Raw genomic sequence first — 21,563 nt, forward strand, 5'->3', positions numbered from 1 at the left:
AAGTGACTGCACAGCCAAGACGAAGTGTGGGTCTTGAGTTTGTTATTCACAAAAGAACAAAAGAACAGCGATTAGATGGGCGCTTGTGAGTCAGTCACACCGCCTCGCTTTGGGAGGTTGTATAGCCCATATTTGTTGGCACGGACGCAACTTGTGACGTCTTTAGGCGATTTGTTTAAGTGCCCAAAAATGTGACTGCCACATCCCTCGTGAAACACATGGGGATTTGCTATTGCTATTCCGGTAACACCATATTTGCTCTTGACTTTGGAGTACTCAAACAGATCCATCTGCTGCTCTACAGGATTTTCTCTTACTTCCTTTCTTGTTTGTCTTGGATACTGTCTTTCAGCCTCACAACTCTACATTTGGGGACTTGCATTCATCTGTTTACAGAGAACATTGTAGAGATCTTCTCTTGGAGTTGCCAGAAGAGGAAACTAATCTCAGAGTGTATCTAGTTTTTGGCTGGATGCAATGACACAAATATGAGAGCCAAAAAAAAATCTGGTTCCCATGAGTCTGTCACAGATCTAAACACATAGTCTCTGTATCAAAAGTGGTTACTCTGAAAACATATTTAACATGTGTCACATTACATGCAGCATTGAATATCCTCAAATAAATTGTGATTCCATTACTGGAGAAAAAACATACACAAGCCCGTTGATGGCCTCCATCTCATATTCCTTTGTCGCGTTCATCCCTCACATCAACCTGTGGATGTACCAGCAATTTTTTTTTTTTTTTGGGTAAAATAGGATATCAAAATAATTCTGATGCTGCATTCATTTCAAATGTACTAAATAGATTACTTGGTCGTTACTTTGGCAGACACAATAATATTTGAGTAATTTGTCGCGAACTTTGTGCAAAAATGTGGAGATCAGTGTCTAAAACCACAAGCCAATTTCAAACAGATATCTGAACAAAAACAGGAGACATCAGCTTAAAAGAAATATGGATGTACTTGTAAAACAATCACGTCTTAATCTGGAACAATCTTTCCCAAAATGACTGTGCTCTTCTAATATGTTACAATAATAGTGCCACAGACAATATCTAAATCAGTGTTTGCTAATGCTGTAAGGGGAGTGCTTACATGAAATACTTCCTGCCCTCAGTTTTCTTTTCTATTAATATTTTTTGTGATCAAAATGTCTAATTATGCCTGTCTCGAAAATGCATGTAGCTACAGGTAATGTGTCTTTTTGGAAAATGTCAGTAAGGAAAACCGATGAAAATGTCTCAGAAGAAACTTTCGTAATAATGGTTTCGTCCGTCATCCTGAAACCCCCCTAACTAAATGCACTGGTACAGTCCCCACACGCGCGAAAGTTTTGTAACAGTAATGGCGTCCAAAGCAGGTAGATATTTGTTATTTGAGAGCAAATACAACTGCGTAATTTAGCTACATCATAGCGATGTGTCTTCTCTCCAGCTGATATACGTTGTACAAGATGCTATAGCTCTTGTTTCAGCGGCTGTCATTTCATGTTTTGGTCAGACTGCGGCCAAGGAGTTAACTTTAGCTTCGTGGCTAACAGTTGAGCATCCAAATAAGCGAGATTTAATCATGAATCGTATCCATTATCCACTTCCTCGATTTAATTCACTGCAGGCCTTTGATGGCTTGAGTCGGCTGAAATGAATAGCCGCCCGTCATATTGTATAGCATTCCCTTTCAAGTTGTCATCATGGAAAATTTAACCTGTGTTATGAAAACAAACGAGCTACAACGTGTGTTGTTCAGGTCGTCGAGGGACGAAGCGCAAAGCGGAGGTTCAGGTAGAGGAGGAGAAGCCATCCGTGGAGGAGAAGAAGGAAAAAGGAGACGGGGAGGACGGCCAGGAAGGCCAGAGGGTGGTCATTGAACACTGGTGAATAACACCACATCATACCGCCTGCAGTAGCACTCAGATTATTAAACTTTAGATGAGCAAGTAAAGGTTATACATTCACAGTTTACAAATCTTTTCTAAAATGTAAAAGCATTACTTTGAATTTCCTCCTCTGCAATTACTGAATTTATTATTCACTATATAAACACTGCCTTATGACAGTCAAGTTGATATAAATTGTTTTATATATACAGCTGTGTATTTTGTTCTATCATAATGCCTCATATTTATAAGCTGATCATATAGTTTGAATGACAAATCTTGACCTAGAAAGTAATTCTTTACTATACAGTCTATTATGGTGCTTATGTGCTGAAACCTGCAGAGAGGCTTGCTTTACTACAGTTTTTTCCCAATCTTTGTAGTGTAACATGCCTCCATAGCCCTGTTAGATGGGTGCATGTGCAGCGCCACGTTGATTCACAACGTGGTGCTGTGAATCATATTCTTGAAAAGTACCCCACAATTGTACTTATACTCAGTACTTGATTAAATGGATGTAGTTACTTCATCATATGCAGCCACACACCTCGTGGATAACTTTAGTCGCTTGCGCAGATGTCCATCTGATGGTTGATCTGTTATTTCTGGCAGTAAGAGCTGACGAGTGTATGGGCGTAATGCCGAGGAGGTGAAATCTGCCCTCCTGGCTGCCCACCCTGGACTGACTGTGGTCCTCAACCCTGACAAACCCCGCAGGAACAGCTTCGAGATCACTCTGCTGAATGGAGGCAAAGGTGAGGAGGACAAAAAGGGGAACTCCAAGAATAAGACAGCCATGTGGTGTCCCAGAGGAAACGCCATCATTCTCAGCTAAGAGTCACTGTCTCCGCTTTTTTGGGGACAGTGACGCTGCCCATTTGTTGTGGCTAATAAAGTTGCAGTTCACCAAAATTAAAATGTATCTGAAACACACTTTTTTTTAAACCACTGCTTGCCATGAACCTTATTTGGTTTTATTTGCCAAGGTCATGAAATATTCACAACCTGAGATGGTGAATGCTATTTTATTTACTACCACTAATACCACTGATCAGTGTGCTTAAAAGCTTTCACACCTGCTGTACATCTGCGATGTTAACTATAGAAGCTAAAAAAGTTCAATCTTGTCAAAGCTTGTACTTGGACAGAATCTGTGTCTCTTCTGGCTCATTAGACCTCGCTCAAACAGTCAACAGGAGGCTGTGTTTACCGGGAGTGCAGAGTGCTAACAAACGATACTCCTTTGTCTAATTAGGCATAATGTGCACCCTGTGTTTCTTGTGTTAATATGCATGATAATTATTTTTGCTGTGGAGTTAAGAGGTTTGTACACCAGTTGCTCCTCACTTATTAACCACTTAGTTTTTATTTGACACATTTAACACATCTAAATCTGTCTTGAAAGCATTTGATTTTTCTGCTATTCCTTATCTTCTATATTGTTCCTACAAATGACACTTCTCTTATGTCTCATCCCTAAAGAAACATCTCTGTGGACTGGAATAAAGAAGGGTCCGCCTCGCAAGCTGAAGTTTCCTCAACCTGATGTTGTAGTTACTGCCCTAAAGGAGGCTCTGAAGGCTGAGTAGATGCCCGTGAAGGTTTGTTTTCCATTTTTCCCCCCAGACCTATGTGTCATAGCCTAAACTTGTATTTCCTTTCATATCTCAGTGGTTTATGAGTCAACAGCCTCAGTGAGAAGTTAACTGTATGTTAGTCGAGCTTAGGCCATATTTAACAGACTTCTTACTTTGGCAGGCAGGCTAATTGGTGTGGACCCCTCCTATTAGTTGAAATAAGCAGGTCTGAAAATGAAATATGGTCCATGGCTGTGTATTTGAATGCTAATTTATACATATGTGGAACTGGGTTTTGATAAACCAACTGCAGTCAATTTTATTTAATTCAGCTAAAACAGTTTTAACCCCCCCTACTTTTCAGAAGTGTTTAATCTGTGGCTGGTTGAGACTGATGGGCTCATAGGTAATATGGGTTGTTTCTAGGTGTGGTGTATTTATATTTTAGAGTTTAACCCAAAAAAAAATCTTGCCTTAAATGCAGCCAAAAGTTCTGGAGATGTGACTCGCGGAAGCAGAATGACGGGGAGTGACCAAGGAGATGTTCTCAGTCCCTCCTCTGACGACTCCAAGCTCCAGCAGCTCACGTCCTCCAGATACATGGTGACACCTAGTGGAGTCTCTCTGAGCCAACACTTTTCTCAAACTCACAGTCTTTCCGTTTGTTTTTATTGCTGTTTTCCCCCTATTGCTCCATAGTTACTGTACTTTTATGTCTGTTTTTGTTAAATAAAGTATTTCTTGTTTCTTTGTTGTTGTGTGGGTTTAGCTTTTTTTCCCTGCCCTAACGAAGTGATTACTTTTATGTGGGGACAATTTTATATTATTATATTGTAGAGGTTTGGAGAAGAGCGACAACAACATCTTGAACTGAACAGAACAGAACTAAGCAGAAACTACACTCTCGGTATTGCTGTTCAGAAAATGTCCTGGTCTAGTCTTATTAGCTAAATGATATCTAAAACAGCATCTGCTGTTAAAAGGTGTTGCTCATGTTTATCTTCAAGCACATTAAAGTGGGCTCTGCAGTGCTTAGTTCTGACGCGTCTGGACTTTTGCCCTTCAATAAAGTCCAGTTAAGGTACAAAAGATTTGCTGCAGCTACAGACAGTTCAGTCCTGAACTGTCCATTTAGACAGCAGGGTGATGAAATGTATACTGACCTGTCCTGGTTGACGGTGAAGGAAAGGCTGGTCTGTTAACTTTTTTTCAGGGAAACGTGTTCTTAAACAGCCAAACTGTCTTTTCTCAAGAATAATCTTGTCTAGGAATAAGCACTGTCACGGAGCTAGAAGCTTGACTATGAAAAAGGTGTCTTCCTCACCCATACATGTCTGTACGGGGTTACCATTCAGTGGCAGGAGTAATTTACCATGGTTTATTATAGAATCTGAAGAAGTTTTTAATGTTGCATAAATACTCAAGACTGTAGTGTGAAGTGTATTGTGTACTGTTTTTGGAGTCGGATTTTTTTTCTCAACTGAAGTAAACGTTGCTAAGGACTGTTTGCTCGTGATTGGTTGCTAAGGACGTGACGTCATCGTCACGTGGTCAGTCACAGCGGCGGTAGCCCATGAGTCGAGGTGCTACATTGATTCTACATTAAGGCTTGAAATTAGTCCGTAAGTAGTATATATTGAAAATAATCAACTCACAGACATTCACGTGAAAAATACGCGGGTAGTTTATACGCATATTTGTAGCGTTTGGAGGCTTTCAGTCCCCCTTTGCTGCTCAAATCAGCAGGGCTAAGTTAGCCACGGCCTGCTAACTGCTAGCAAGTTGGTCTGTTTGCCTATCAATGACTCATAAGCTACATATTTTTCTCAGTGTGCTCATTTATAACTTAACATAGTCTAAACTCTACTGTACATTGAAGATATTTTACTATAAGCAGTGCTCAGCATAAGGTTGTACTGCCTCCATTAGCTTTAGAGATGAGTTGCCACTTAGGATTGAAAGTACCTGATGACATTAACAAAATCGTTTCTGTTTTTTGGCTGCGTGAGGATGATTAAGTAAACATAAACAAATGTTTTAATTTATATTTAAAACGCCACATTAAAAAAGATGAGGAATCAACTTGTTTAAAAATATCAGCGATCCCTCTTCATAGCCCCAGTTGTTGATAATATGACATGAGACGAACAAACTGGGGCAACTCTCTTTCCTAACTTTAAGCTGTTCTGTTTTATGTATTTTATGTGTGAATGTTGAACTTAAACTGTGTTAACTACACCATGCGTGCTTCTTTTTTTGTAAAAGATGAAGATCAAGAGACTTCCTCATTAAATCGTTATAGGTCAAAAGGATATTAAAAAATATTGTAGAACTTTATTGCTCTGCTTTTAACAAACACTTTTAATACTCTTAACAAAGCCAGTGATTAGTCATAAGAAAATGTATTAATACACAGTGATAACAATCTTTAATTGCATCCCATAAAGTATTGTAGTATTTGACACATTGTAACAATTAGTAACATAGGCTTTCTCATCAGTCATGGCAACAGAGACTGTGGAAAAGACAAGTGAAGATGCTCCAGCACCTGGAAAGGTCAGCACCAGGTTTGACCTGGAGAAGGAGACTGAACTTCGGTTTGAGGTGGAGGCAGGAGAGGCAGCAGAGCAAGTAGAGCTGGAGCTCCTCTCAGGAATGGCTGAGGTGTTTGGCTCAGAGCTGAACCGCAACAAAAAGTACACATTTGGACCCGGCTCTAAGATTGCAGTTTTCACCTGGCAAGGCTGCAGTGTGAATCTTTATGGGAAACCAGAGGTGAGCATCTGGAGGAGGGTCTATGTCAGTTTGTGAAAAGTTTATATGTGGGTTCTGTTCTGAATACCGAAGTGTTTTAATTTGCCAGTGACAGATGGTATCACATTAAACCCTGCGTGACTTTGTGTGCTTGACATTTGATGAATGAGAGGCTCAAATAACCAGCTTTTCTCCCTCATCATGACAGGTGGCCTATGTGTCCAAGGATACCCCCATGCTGCTCTACCTGAACACACATGCTGCCCTGGAACAGATGAGAAAACAAGCAGAGCGGGACAATGAGAGGGGGCCAAGGGTAGGTTTGAATAAATAACTACTGTTTTCAGGTGCATGTATGTAAGAAACCAGTAAATGTATTTTGCTTTGACACTGAATACAAAATCATCCCTCAGGTGATGGTGGTGGGACCTACAGATGTGGGGAAGTCAACAGTGTGCCGGCTCCTATTAAGCTATGCTGTAAGGGTGGGCAGGAGGCCAACATTGGTGGAACTGGATGTCGGACAGAGCGGGGTAAGATGAATTAGAGTTATTATAATAAACATCAACCTAGGGTATTAAAATTAGTATAGTAAAAGAGCTGATATTATGACTGTTTTGCATCATAACATGGAGAATAATCGTCTTAAATTCATGCTAAGTGAATCTACAGCATGCAATAGATTTGATGTTCCACATCTAGGTCAATAAAGAGTTTGCAGACAAGCAGAAGAAGAAACTACATTTTTTTGAGTTACTTTTGTACATTAAATGGTTTGCTCAATGCACAGTTCCAATACGAGTAGTTATAGTAGTAATACATAATTAAATTAAGTAATTCAGTAAATGTTTGTGTGAATTGCAGTATGTGTATATTGTAAAATATTTTAAAAGCTGCAACCTGTAAATGTCTTTGCAAGTTACAGCCTACATCACAAACATCACAGACAGAAGATTTGTTATGCTCGACATTTAATTAAAAGTGCCAGGTGGGATGGGACACTTTCATTTTTCGTTTCCTTTGTTTATGAGAGGCAGTGATACTACCAAACTGTGTTGGTAGTGTTACTTAAGATAGCATTAATGTATCTTAGATAGTTTTTAAATTTTCAGTACAAAACAAGGTACAAGGAACATTCTGCTCCTTCAGGTGTCTGTACCCGGGACAGTGTCAGCACTGTGCATCGAGCGCCCAGCAGACGTCGAGGAGGGTTTTTCAGTTCAGGCTCCTTTGGTCTACCACTTTGGCTCTACTACCCCAGGGACCAACATCAAACTTTACAACAAGGTGAGAAGATAGATTCTAGACATTTTGTCACGTGACAGTATGAGGCCAAAAACCCACTTCTACAAAACTACAAAGTTAATCTGCATTGTCATCAGTTATTTGTTACTCTCTGTCCTCTTTAATCTTTTCTTTTCTCATGATGTGTAGCTGACATCATGCTTGGCCGAGGTGTTTTCCCAACGCTGCGAGGTGAACAGAAAGGCCAGCGTGGGGGGCTGCATCATCAACACTTGCGGCTGGGTGAAGGGCTCTGGATACCAGGCTCTGGTCCATTGTGCCTCTGCCTTTCAAGTGGATGTGGTGCTAGTGCTGGACCATGAGAGGCTCTACAATGAACTCAAACGAGACCTCCCTCACTTTGTGCGGGTTGTGCTTCTACCCAAGTCCGGGGGGGTGGTGGAGCGCTCCAAGGAGTGCCGGCGGGATACCCGGGATGAGAAGATCCGTGAATATTTCTACGGCTTCCGTGGACTGTCCTTCTACCCTTTTTCATTTGAAGTGCGTTTCTCAGACGTTCGCATCTATAAGATCGGTGCACCATCCATCCCAGACTCGTGCTTGCCACTGGGAATGTCTCAGGATGACACCCAGCTAAAGCTTGTACCTGTGACACCAGGGAGAGACCTCACATATCATGTGCTGAGCGTGAGCAGTGCTGAGGATGGAGAGGAAGGTACTAGAAAGGGTATAGTGGAGAGCCCTGTGTGTGGCTTCATTGTGGTGACTTTTGTGGACACGCAAGCACAGTTAATGAAAGTGCTGTCCCCAGCGCCCAGACCACTGCCCAGACACACTCTGCTCATAATGGACATCCGCTTTATGGACATGAAATGAAGTAACACTTCAGGGAAGACCGATTGGTCGCTAAAGAAGTGGGGCTCATATTAGAAAGGAGTTCTTCTCAGAGGAAGTTTGTACCAGGGGAGCTGGATTTTGTTTCGTATTTGTCTTGTATGCGCTTTGAATGGACTACAGAGGACAGGGATAAAGGTTTAAATACTGAAATTGGTCACTGCTGTAAATTGCACCCCATTTTATAGACTACACTGTACAGATGTTTGGGCAATTTGTGGCGAAAGAATGTTTAATCATTATTTTCTGATAATCTGTTTTATAAATGTTTTTTTTCATGAGTAATAAACGTTTTAAATGTAAAAAGGTCTATGTTTTGTATTAATTATAGTAAGTGCCATAGTCGTCATATTTTCCTATCCTACATAGGCGCTGTGTATCTGTTCACGTTTATTTGCATCTGTCCAGTCCTTAATGGTCTGGTTACGAAAAACAGAAAAACATTTGTGTGCCTGTACGTAATTGCAATTAAATTCTAACCAACATTAAATTTCCATAGCTTTTCCCAGGTTTTTTACTGCTGAAGAATTTCCACAAAGCCTCATCCAGCAGTGCAAACATCAAATTGAATGTGCCTGTAAAGAGCGAAATGTGTGCTGCCTTCACTGTTATAGACATCCTGTACTGGGACTAGTGGTGGAATGTAATTAAGTACACTTACTTGCACACTTACTGCACTTAAGTACAGTTTGTAGGTACATGAATATTTACAGCTACTTCCAGCTGTAGTTACAAGTTGTTTTACAAATTAAGATTTTACATACAAAGCACATAATCGTGTCAAATGTGAAGCATTTATATAATTGTTTAAATTTACCTCGTCCTGAAAATATTAAGATGCAGATTACATGTTAATGCATCAGTTAATAAATATTTATGATAGATGGAACACTCTTTATAGTGCCATTTTGTATAATGAGTACTTTTACTTTTGATAGTTTTGCTATTCATACAAATTGCTTACGTAAAATTTTGAATCCAGGATTTTTATTTGTAATGGAATATTTCATACTTTGGTGTTGCTGTTCTTACCTAAGCCAAAGTAAAATTATGCTTCTTAATTCTTTTTCCACCACTACAAAGGACGCTAAACAGACATACCAGTATGTCAGTGAATGTTTAGGAGAACTACAACATGAACTCATTTGTTTGTTCTGTCAACACCTGCCAACTCGTACTGGAGCTCATCAGATATATATTCTGTTTTAATGTTTCACATCATTAAAATTACATTGTTTTTCCAAACAGGAACAATGTAAATGAGACACAACCTACTGGCATACAGTAAGTTTTTTAACTCTTTGCCACAACACTGCATTTATACACCTCATATATAACATATTATTTACATAAATGCATCACATTAACCTGATACAAGCGACTTGTAGTATATTTCTTCTTTGTATTTATTTCTTTCAGCTTTATATTGCTTAGAATCCTTTGTTTTTGACATTCTTGTATTTGTCTGGAAATGCATAACTTTTTATTGAGGCCACTTTATGAGTGCATTTTATTGATTAACATGTTAAGTTTTTTATTACTATATCCTCTTTCTTGGAGTCTTATATTCCTATTTGTATTTGTACTATCCGTAAATTCTGAGTGTCTTCTTTGCTGCTGTAACAGTGCAATTTCCCCATTGTGGGACTATTAAAGGCTTATCTTATCTTATCTTATCTTAAAGCATTTCTGTGCAGGTCTACTGAATGAAAGGACATACTGGAGGAAGAATTTGATTTAATGTCAACTTTCAGGACAAGTGATTCAGTTTCATGACACTATTATACACTGTATATTCTGTGTATAGTTTATATGTAACGTTTATAGACTGTATATTATGTATACATAGAATATACATATACAGTCTATAGTCATTACGGGTCATAACAGTGATTTTTCTAACAGCCAATCACCATCCACGGTGATTGGAGCTGGTTCCTCAGACCACACCCCCTCGCTCTCTGATTGGCTTTTCATCCCACCTGAGAGACCACGGGCAAGTTCCGGGATTCCGATGTCGGCCTAGCCAGAGAGCTAACTAGTTTGCTAGCGGCTAAGTCAAGGAGGACCTAAACGACCCACACCCAGCAGGCAAGACAGTTCGCATGTTTGGCATTAGGTGCTTGTTTTACCTGCCCTTCGTGGTGACTGTTTAGCTGAAAGTAGCCACAGTTATCCTGTCTGTGAAAGCTATTCGAGTAAGCGAGTGTAAAGCTGACATGCTAGCCAGGTAACGGTAGCTAACTCTTTTAGCTGTGGTAAAGGATTGAGCGGTGTCGCCAAAAACTTTCGAAGCTAGGTAAGAGCTAACTAATTATTAAGCTTGTATCGCGTTTAAATCTCTCATTATTGCTTATTTGAAGTATAACATCACAGCCCCTGTTAAGTAGTTTTAAAGAAATGGAGTGTAATTTTAAGGAGTTCATGTTATGGTAGTGTTTTCTTGACTGAATCCTAGCACTGCCCTGGCCTGTTGTTTAACGCCTGGTTTGTTTCAGCCTATGGCTCAAAGGTGAAAGTGATAGTCAGCCAAATGTTACAGATCTAAACAAGACACCCGCTAGAAAACTGTCAGTGTGTTACTATGCCTCAGAAAATTATTACATTTGCTCGACCGGCCACTTAGCGATGTAGCTTGCGAGCTGCAGATTGACGCGGTGACATGACAGGCAGGACTCGACACGGAGATTTTGGGATTAACATCCATTATAGTCGAGGGGGATTTGTTGTGGGGCAGATGAGATGATTAACAACAGGCAAACTGACACTCTGGCTTGGCCATAGTTCAGTATCTGTTAGTATTGGTAATTGCTGAAAAGAGGGGTGTGTCCAAACTATCAGATTACACCGTTGGTCCGGGTCCGCTTTCAGTGTTTTCACACACCACACGGACTAGTTTTTCATTTCGAGATGAGGAAAATTAGCATGATGTGTGTGTCACAGATCCTTGTCTCCATGGTGTTTTGAATTTCCAGTCCTGGGAGGTGTTTCATTTGACCACCTGAGGGCATTTAGGTGACAGCTGTCGGTTTAACAACAGCAGGCTATTGAACAACTTTGTTTATGAGTAATGCTGAGAAATGCACACTCACACAGAATAACGCAAGCGTTTTAGCACAGTAAGAAGGTGGTTAGTCAGCCCGACTGTTGTGAAATCAAAGTGAAACCTCTGTTTCTCATGGATAAGTCTGCCCTGTAACCCAACCTTACAGTGCAGTCTGACGTTTAAACCTGTAAAATTAAACATGGACATGCTCATACATGGTATTATTGCTGGCAGCTGTGTTCTCCGTTCTGTTATTTTTGTAGAGCCATAAGTATTTATAGTATTGATTTAGACTTTAAAGTATTTTCAAAGTACGAATCATTGGGTCTATAAAATGTCAGAAAATAGTGAAAAATTAAATGCCTATCGCATTTTCCTAAAGCCTAAAGTGATGTTTCAAATTACCTTTATTGACCAACCAAGGTTTTTGATCTGCTATCGTGTAAGACAAGTAAAGTGTCTTACACTTTACTTGTCTTACACCCTAACAACTGAGAAGCAGGAACTGGAGAATAACAAAATAGCTAGTTAGTTTATCTAATAGCTAGTTTGTTTAATGAAACTGTATTTAGTTTCAACTGTAATTACTTGCAGCATTAATTTTTGCCTACTCCTACTGTTTTAGGCACTAACAAGTTGTGTAATTTTTCTTTCTTTTCTTTTATAGGGACATCCAACAACTTACCCACAAGACCAGTGGGTGAAAAAAGACAGGTGGACAAAGAGGGGGAAAAAAGGACTACAATGCATCAGACTATATAACATCACTGCTGCACATGGCTTTGTTTAAAAGATGCAAAATGGGAAAGGAGGTCTATCTGCAGAGAATCTGGAGGTGGGAGAGGTCTCTACAAGCAGCCCCGGCCAAGTGCGGTGACACCTCGGTGACATACACGGGGCTTCTTTTTGGAATGAGTTGATTTTGCCCCCATATTGACACAAAGACTGAAGGCAGGGGCCTCAAAAGATCCAGGGGACTCCACCTGGCTATTTGAGCTATTTTACTTGTAAAGGCAAGGCTAGACATCATTTTTAATTTTTTTTTTTTTTTTTTTTTTTTTTTTAAGCAGCTTTTTAAAAAATTAATTCCAGCTGGACTTTTGTTTGATGTTGAGCCACTTCACACAACTGGTTTAAAATTTAAATTTGTTTAGTTGTTTTCCCCTGCTGACTTAGTTTGAAACGCTGGAACTGTCCCTCCTGCCGCCATCCCCAGTTTCTTCCACCCACCCAGTGCCTAAATAAGCCCTCTTGGGACAATCACAGAAGTCATCAGCAGCTGCTACGCTCAATCCTCTGCCTGTTCTCCTTCATGTGCTTCTGCTCTCAGTCTGCAGGCTATCCACCCACTACCTCTTTTAATTTTCTTGTCTTTTCTTTTTATATTCATTTTCTCAGAGAGGCATAATCAAAACTTGAGCACAGTGACAAGCATTAATGTAAACACAGAGTTTCAGGAGTGGAAAGAAACTTAGATTTCTCTAATTTTAATCATGTATGTGAGTGTCTGAGCTTTTGGGTACTTGCACAGCGGTGTTAGGGTTGCACTGGTGCAGTTAAAGAGTAGATTTATTTATATTATTGCACCAAATACAGTTACATTAAAGCCATACAAAAATATTTATGAATTACCAACACATATTTTTGTATTACATTGCTCTTGTATAGTATTGCTTTTTTACGCTTCTATTAAGATTATGCACACAAATTAAATATTTACAACAAACTGCACACATGCAAGTAGAGCTGTCCATGGCTATATCAACATTCTTTGTTTTTGAGTGATTATATTAGTGCTGGGAGACGTTTTGTGTGTGGACTCAGAAAATCCCGCATGTTTCTAATGAGTTGCTGCTTTGCATAGTGTTGGTTTTCTTTTCCGGTCTATAGTCATGGCCCCTCCTCCCAAACAAACACCGTATTTGCCATTTTGACCTGTAAAGCACCCTTTACAGTAGATAGAAGGTAGATATCTACCTCTCTCTCTCTTTCTGTCTTCCTCCCCTCTCTCTCTGTCTCTGATGCCGGGCTTCAGTGGTGGGGGGGTTGGGGGAGGAGTAGGTGGTCCCGCTTCTGCTCCTCCCCGTCCATTTCGACCCAGCCGATATGTCCCGGTGTCTGCAGCCACCACTTTCCTTGTTGGATCCACCACCCTGTTCTTCTGCTTCACGTAAGTGTCTCTTGGCCTCATACACACAAACACACTGACATGTAATGCAAACATGGTGCCAAAGGCTCATCTGCATTTACACACATTTGTGTCATTAACTAATATTTGTACGTATTTGTTTGCTAAAGGCCTGTATGAATATCCCTTTGTTACTGTGTTTCATCTGAAGGTGTCCTGTTGTCTTTTGTTGTTTATTTAACCTTTATTTATTCAGAGAAGGTTTACTGAGCACACATACCCTCTTTTCAGCAACACTCGCACACAGTTCCTCACAATCACGCCTGTGAGCTCCACTTTTACAATAAGAGTCTTCTATTTCGGGCCACTGAACAGCTTCACTTAAGCTGTTTGGGGGGGAAATTGTCTGGCACAAAGACTTCTCAGCAGTGGCTGATTGACCATGGAGTGTTACTTGCTCATATTTACCATCTGTGTCTTGCCAGCAAGTGCAGGGATTCGAGCATGCTTCTGTATTCTCTACTTGCTACTGTTTCTGTCTTAAATAGACCAAGAAAATATGTCAGGCTTTGAGAGACCACTCGTTATGGCATTAATATGTCAACATATTATTTTGTTTCCTTCCTTTTTCCTGCTGTCCAGGTGCCCATGGTTGTCAGAATATTTCTCCTCTGTCATTCCCATCTACAATGCCGTGATCTTCCTCTTCACCCTCGCCAACTTCTGCATGGCCACGTTCATGGACCCTGGAGTCTTCCCCAGAGGTAAACACACGTGGGCAGTGTTGATGGCGTGAGCTGACCACAGTTGTCTAGAAAATGGAATAATTTACTGAGTTAACACAACAGGGAGATGATCATGTATTATGATGTGGGTACAGTCTCAGTGTGTGTGTCTCTGTTGTCTGCAGCGGAGGAGGATGAGGATAAAGAGGATGATTTCCGCGCTCCGCTCTATAAGACAGTGGAGATCAAAGGCATCCAGGTGCGCATGAAGTGGTGCTCAACCTGCCGCTTCTACCGCCCGCCACGCTGCTCGCACTGCTCAGTCTGCGACAACTGTGTGGAGGTACAAACACACACATCCATACACACCTAGTGTCATGAGTTTTCTATATAGTAATAATTCATATCACAATGTCATGCAAATATAATTGAATGTTAAACAGGGAAACTGGGTGGAACAGGGTGTCCGTGTTTTGCATTTTTTCCGCTCAGGTTGTCTTGTTGTTACTGTTCATTTATTTTTCACTTATTGATAGAATGTCAGTGGAACATTTATAATACCTGCTTGGCTTTGTAATTATTAAATTATTGATATGAAAATGAATGTATCTAAGTCTCAGAAGCCCTAAGTCTGAAAACACTGCTTACATGAGTTTGCATTACTATTACCTGTGTGCATAATGTGTCTTAGTTTTAATAAAGTAGAAAGTCCTGATTTCAGAGCGAGCTTTTGTAAACTCCTGTGTGACTTGACTGTTCAACCTAGATCTGTTCTATTCTTAGTTTTTCATGTGTGAGTGTGGGAGGTAGAAATTCTGTGCACATCTGATTATGATTTGTTGTAGCTGTTGCATATCGTCATTATTTCCCTCTCTGTCATATCCTTACTGGTGCTCTCGCACCTTCTTGTCTTCTGACCCCACTCTCTCTCAGGATTTTGACCACCACTGTCCTTGGGTGAACAACTGCATTGGACGGAGGAATTATCGCTACTTCTTCCTCTTCCTGCTATCACTTACCACCCACATCATAGATGTGTTTAGCTTTGGCTTGATTTATGTCCTGCACCACCGCCAGCAGCTGGACACGCCACATGCTGCTGTTACGTATCCTTCACTTGGCACACTGAAGTCATAAAAATGCAGAACATTTTATGGAACTTTTTTTCTCCCGTTTATTTAATGTGTTTTTCTGGATTTGTTGTAATCTCCTTAACCCTTTCCTCCCAGTATGGCTGTGATGTGCGTAGCTGGTCTGTTTTTTGTCCCAGTTGCTGGCCTGACTGGGTTCCACATAGTGCTGGTGGCCCGCGGCCGGACCACAAATGAACAGGTACATAGAAGAGCTAGTTGTGTGTATCACAGCCTGTATCATTGACTTCAGCCAGACAGTTTCGGCAGATTTTTCTTTCCTGTATTATCATCATTAATGATGTTGGTATCCATGTGAACTGGATAGTTTTTCTCTCCCTGTCCTTCTCACTGTAGGTGACAGGAAAGTTTCGGGGTGGTGTTAATCCTTTCACCAACGGCTGCTTGAGGAATATTTCACATGTGCTCTGCAGCTCCCAGGCCCCCAGGTCAGCTTTCCTCTCTCATCTGCACTCAGATATTTACTCCCCTCCTTTAATACTCTGCTCCACAATTATTCTTTTTCCACTGCCTTTTTATTTCCACTGCCCTCTCTCCTCTTCCACTTTTCCACCCTGCTCTTTTATTGTTCTCACTTGTTAATGGAATAAATGAGTACAAGCCTTCAGTGTGAGTGGCTTCTGGTGCTACATTATATTTGTCAATAGAACAACATACTGCTGATTAATGTTTGTATTCTCTTAATTAGGATTTAAATGTATGTGTATTTCGCTCTCTCACAGATACATGGGTCGGTGGCGGAGCCCTCAATCAGTGGAAGTACAGCCACCATTTCTTAGACCGCCTCTCACTGAGGCCCAGTTAGAAGCCAAGGTCCTGGACAACGGCATCCAGAATGACCGACACAGCACCAGGGTGAGTGACACTTAATCCCACATACACAAAAAAAACCAAGCAATCTACATGTGAAAGAACTTCACAGTATCTCATCTCATGTTATTTAGAAACTATTGGTAAACATGTTTGGTTATAATGAGAATGAGTTTCGCAACAACTGTGGTTAACAGATGAATCCTAAGAGTAAATCATACAGAAACTCTGCTTTATATGTAATTAAGACCTGATGTTATGATGTTAGGAGCAGCATAAGTGGGTGTTGAGACTGAAAATAGTTTGAGTAGTTCACTGAGTTCACAGCAATTGCAAGGTAAACAGTAGAATGATTATTATGGTAGATATCAGTTTTTTTGCTGATCAGGTCATGAGTTTTCTGTGTGTCTTATCCAGTCCAAGAGCAGTCTAGATCAGATGGAGAGCCAGTCAGCTGATGCAGAGCCTCCACCTCCTCCAAAGCCGGAGCTGCGTTACCCTGGCCTTCCCCGTGCTGACACAGAGGGTGAGACACTAATACAAATAAATAAGTGAACCTAGGTAGTTACATCAATATCACCTGACATGTCAACACTTGATCGTTGGCCATCAAGCGCAACCCAGGTACTTGGAAGTGTTTCACCTGTTCTGTAAACAGATGAGTCTTTGTTTTCTGATCACAGACACACCTCGTTCATATGTCACTTTTGGTTTCTTGCCACTCAGAGAGCAGTTTGCTGACTGAAGCTCCACCTACGCCATCAATGTACAAGTACAGACCAGCCTACAGCAGCCCGGGAAGGAACCACGCTGCCCTCACACATCCCAACAAGGTAAATGTCAGTTTACATTTGCACAGACCTCAAGGTATTGGGCTTAAACTATTAACATGACTAGTAACATAAACATTATCCTTCTTGCACACACACACAAGAAGTAAAGAGAACAGAACGAACAGTATCCCATAGATTACTGTAACAGATGATCTGGTGGCTGTTATGCCCTCCCCCTTCTAATTTCCTTTGTGGTTAATACCATACCCCTCTTTTTTTGTTTTTACTTTAAATTTATCATTCAGTGGCCATCGGTCGATCAGTAAGTCTCAGCTAGTGTCATCTGTGTGTGTATTCCTTTGGCTGTCTTTGTGTGTTTGAGTGAATCTATCCTTTCCCCTGAGACTGCATTGACTGGAATGTGTAGTTCACGTACTGTATGTATTTGTATTTCCATTTACGTGTTGATACACACAGTCTTTGACATGCGGTGTCAGTGCTTGTTCAAACCAGTCAATGTTTCCAATCCAGTAGTGTGATAATGAAGTAGAGCACTGGTCAAGCATCCAATTTCTCCCTACCACTGTTTCTTCTTTTGTTTCTGGTAGAATTTGTAGAAAACATGGCAACATTTCATTTTAAGCCCCCCATATAGCATTTATAAGCAGTATACAAACAATTAATAAATATAATTAATAAATGTAACACACTACTATGTAGTTGACAACAGATTCCACAGATATAAGTGTTTATTAATGTATTTGTTAACAACTTAACTTGTTAACTCCTCCTATGGGCACATCTAAGTGGAATGAGTGGAAATATAACAACATGGAAGAAATAAAATAAAATTATAAAAAAAACTGCTGACAAATAGTGAACATTAATAAACACTTATACATCTCCTTATAGCTGCTTAAAACTACACTGTAATGTGTTAAAATCCTTTTATGAAATGTTTATACTGCTTATAAAGGCTAATTGCGGAGACTAAAAGTAAAGCGTTACCACAAATGATTTGTTATTTGTGCTATGTTATCTATTCCTGAGGTAACATGGTGGTGTTCGTCTTTCTCCCCCCGCTTTCACTTTCACCTTCATCATGCTATTCTTTACCCTCTCCCCCTCTCTACCTTTGGGCTCTACCTGGTTCTCCTCCTTTCTCCTCTCCTCAGATGATTCGTGGGGAGAGTCTTGACTCTCCATCTCCCTCCATCCTCCAGTCCAGCCGTCATCCTAGCTACCGCTCGGAGCCAAGCAGCCTGGACGGGGCCACAGTGGTGGGAGGAGGTGTAGGGGCGCGCAGAGGGGGAGGGGAGAGGGGTGAGGGCCCCGGAGGCCCTGGCGGGACTGCTGGGGGGGTGTCAGGCGGCATGTCAGGTTACTCCCTGACTGGGCGCTCCTACACCTCCTACCCATCCTCTCTCGTTCTGTCCACTGGTGGCTCACGCTCCTCAAGCCTACGCTCAGCGCACACAGCACATAACCCGCTGACGACGCTCCAATCAGAAGGCACCACAGACACCAGCTACAAAAGCCTGGCCAATCAGACGCCTCGGAATGGCAGCCTGTCCTATGACAGCCTTCTGACACCATCCGAGAGCCCAGAGTTCGAGTCGGCTGCCCACGAGCTGTCGCCGCAGAAGCCTCATGCTCCGTTTCCTTCGGCGACCATAACAGGCCGGCCTGAGGTGGTGTCACCCAGTACCCCGCTGCAGGGCTACATGTCGCCCTTCCTCTCAGCTCAGATCGCCCAGCAGAGGGAGGGGCAGCTTCTCCAGGGCTCTGCCACTTTCTCCTCCCCTCACAGGGCCTACCTGCGTGCCGTCAGCCCGCCCCCTCCCTCCTCCGCTGGGCCTCCTGAGACCCAGCACCTGCTCCAGCATAACCAGGACTCCTCTTCCCGAGGCCCTCGTAGCCCTTCCTCCTCATCCTCATCCCCTGGGGCTCGCTCACTAGAGCCCCCTGTCTCCCCACCACCTCGTGGGCTCTCTCTCGGCAAGTCCCAGTCTTACACCGGGGAGGCAGGGCCTCAGCACAAGACTCGACACGCAGGAGGAGGCACTGTGCTGGGAGGGGGAGGAGCCGGAGGAGGGCAACAGGCTCCACAGTGAGTAGTGATTTGTCGCCAGCTACGCCAGCCTGCTGCTCTTCCTCCTCCTTTTCCTCCTAATCCTCCTCTTCTTCCTCCCTGGTTTGTGTCAGCCCTCCTCTTCCTCTCTGATCTGTGTGAGTCTTCCTTTTCCTCCTCCACGGTTTACAGTCAGTCTTTGCTTGTATGCGTTTTAACGGATGTGTGCATGAACGTTTTATTGATTCAGGTGTTGGTATGTGTGGATTAGTGTTAAAAGCATGCCAGTATGTGTTTATCTCTGTGAAAGCATGCCTCACCACGCTGCTATTTACTTCTGTCCTGTAACCTTTTCTGTCCTTGTCCTGTTCCTACTCACTCAGTGTAGTTACCAAATGCCTTACAAGATCATTGGTAGAGAAACATTTTTGCTTTTTGTGTTTGTTTGTTGTTATTTTTGAAGTAGAACCACTCACCTCCACATCCCTTTCTCCTCTGTCCTCATTCCTAATTTGCCCACCCCCACACTCCTCCCCTCCCCCTTCCTGATGGCTGTCCAATCAGATCCACCTCTCGCCCAGTGTTGGCCAATCACACCACATCCAAACCAGGGGGCGGGGTGAAGAAGGTGACGGGCGTCGGAGGGACCACTTACGAGATATCGGTTTGAGTGACAGACGTTCTTCAAGGTCTATCACTAGGAGCGGGGAGAAAGCCACTGGACTTCTTCCACTTGTCTCTTCCTTGAGCTGGATATTTTCCACTACTGCAGGCTCCTGAAATATGACGGTTTTTCCACTCAACAGACTAAAGGAGCACTCCTGTCTGGTACTCACTTTGTTATCTTTGTAACGCCACCGGTCATTCTTCTCTGCCAGCCTTTCAGATTTGAACAAAGAGGAACTGGGGACACTGGTTCATTTTTTTTCACAGGATCAATTCGTGTCCATTTAGCCACTTTGTGAGCCATAGATTGATGTGACTGTATCATCACGGCTGGGTACAGATTTTGTCTATAGAACACTCATAGCTACTCAATGATTTGCTGTTTTACTTTGGTACATTAGCACAGTACAGAGTACTGATAGCAGTGTCCGACACTTAAGGAAAGGATGGCCTTTATCCAGTGGACGTAAAAAAAGGAAAGTGGGAGGATTTAGGACTGTTGACCAATAGAAACGTCTTCTTTTCCACTGTCTGGATGGACCACGCAGCCTGTTTATTGATGAGCGTTGTGGAGAAAAGAGTCCAACCTACAAACACAGTATCATTTTAGTTTTATAAATCTTTTTTTAAATATTGTTTTATATAAATGTATAAAATCTTACAGATTGTTATTGGGTCAGATTGTCAGGTATTGAAGATGACTATTGATGAGGGTGGCAGATGTACTGTGTGTAATTCTTCATTGAAAGCGATTTCAAATCAGTTGCCTGTTTATATTTGATGGCTGCATCAGCCACTCTTGAGCTCTTGCTGGAATTTTCATCGTCCAAAGAGAATGATGATCCTTTGGTGGACAGCTGAAGTGGCAAATCATTGAGCTTAATTTTTGAAAGCCACAAAGAAAATCTGAGTCACGATTGCAGCACAAGCATCTTTGTGGAATGTACGCTTGTAATGTTTATGCTAGAGACATTATGCAAAATCTGTTTGTAGCTTTAAGATCATTGTATGTCTTTTTGGTGTTTTTTTTTTCTTCTTCTTTTCTGTAATGTTTTGTCTGGCAGTCAGTCGACATGCTAGCAGAACCTTATACCTTTAACGGATGGCCAGCCAAATAGGGGCAGCGAGGGAAGGGCTTATTTATTTCACCAGACGAGACAACCTTGTAGTTCTGGACACTCTTTCAAACCAGTCTCTGCCAGTTTGCTCTTTTTTTTCTTTTCTTTTTTTGAAAGAGAAGAGGATCAATAATTTTTCTGGAAAAAAAAAAGTTTATAAATGAAATTGTAAATGCAATATGCCACTGAGTAGATTTTTAAGGAGGGACTGGTTTGCAACTGGAGACTGCGTTGACTGTTTTTTTGCCTTCAGACCATTCATAGTGAAGCAAGCGTATTTTTATCTTTTTTTCTATTGGTTTTTATTTTTTACACTTTTCTGAGGAAAACATGGACTTTTTGATTGACTCACTCATTTTAAAAAAATCTGTAAAGGTACATTCATTTTATTAATTTTTTTTTTTTTACCCATGGCCATGTTGAGAAAGGAATAATTATAGGGAGGGAGATGTGTATGAGTTTATGTCTTTAAAGACTGGGCATTACAGTAAGAAGTGTATTTAATTTAATTTTATTTTTTTCTATCAAGGCCCACAGCTGTTTCTACAGCATAATGTCAAAGCTGGCTGAAAGTAACACACGTTTGGGGGGAAAAGTACATGCTAGGAGCACACAAGTACCATCGTTCAACCCAAACATCTGCATTACAAGTTTTTAACCCTCCCAGGCTGTGTCTTCAGTGTGCATGTGATTTACTTTTTTATTTTATTTTATTTTATTTT

At 41.5% G+C, this 21,563-nt stretch overlaps 3 protein-coding genes across 4 annotated transcripts; all 3 read left to right on the plus strand.

Annotated features, from left to right (window-relative positions):
* The first annotated feature begins 1,329 nt into the window (after positions 1–1,329).
* Positions 1,330–4,205, plus strand: selenoh (selenoprotein H). The gene is made up of 5 exons (XM_041048316.1): positions 1,330–1,367; positions 1,754–1,880; positions 2,496–2,638; positions 3,366–3,484; positions 3,945–4,205. Exons 1-4 carry the CDS (start codon positions 1,352–1,354, stop codon positions 3,470–3,472), a joined length of 393 nt encoding a protein of 130 aa, XP_040904250.1. The 5' UTR covers positions 1,330–1,351; the 3' UTR covers positions 3,473–3,484; positions 3,945–4,205.
* An 801-nt stretch (positions 4,206–5,006) lies between these two features.
* On the plus strand, positions 5,007–9,902 carry clp1 (cleavage factor polyribonucleotide kinase subunit 1). Its single transcript, XM_041047397.1, has 6 exons — positions 5,007–5,082; positions 5,961–6,235; positions 6,423–6,530; positions 6,628–6,747; positions 7,364–7,501; positions 7,649–9,902. Exons 2-6 carry the CDS (start codon positions 5,963–5,965, stop codon positions 8,333–8,335), a joined length of 1,326 nt encoding a protein of 441 aa, XP_040903331.1. The 5' UTR covers positions 5,007–5,082; positions 5,961–5,962; the 3' UTR covers positions 8,336–9,902.
* Positions 9,903–10,447: 545 nt separating this feature from the next.
* zdhhc5b (zinc finger DHHC-type palmitoyltransferase 5b) lies at positions 10,448–21,402 on the plus strand. 2 transcript variants are annotated; one of them, XM_041047730.1, is made up of 12 exons: positions 10,448–10,472; positions 12,067–13,569; positions 14,170–14,291; positions 14,438–14,595; positions 15,186–15,358; positions 15,482–15,584; positions 15,740–15,831; positions 16,126–16,258; positions 16,631–16,739; positions 16,940–17,046; positions 18,162–19,096; positions 19,622–21,402. In XM_041047730.1, the coding sequence occupies exons 2-12, from the start codon at positions 13,421–13,423 to the stop codon at positions 19,725–19,727; spliced, it is 2,187 nt and encodes a 728-aa protein (XP_040903664.1). In that variant the 5' UTR covers positions 10,448–10,472; positions 12,067–13,420; the 3' UTR covers positions 19,728–21,402. The 2 variants fall into 2 exon arrangements, with proteins under 2 accessions (XP_040903664.1, XP_040903663.1); XM_041047729.1 differs by lacking the exon at positions 10,448–10,472 and adding an exon at positions 10,479–10,652.
* Positions 21,403–21,563: the final 161 nt, after the last annotated feature.

This window comes from Toxotes jaculatrix, chromosome 10, assembly GCF_017976425.1.
Source record: "Toxotes jaculatrix isolate fToxJac2 chromosome 10, fToxJac2.pri, whole genome shotgun sequence".
Classification (NCBI taxonomy): domain Eukaryota; kingdom Metazoa; phylum Chordata; class Actinopteri; family Toxotidae; genus Toxotes; species Toxotes jaculatrix.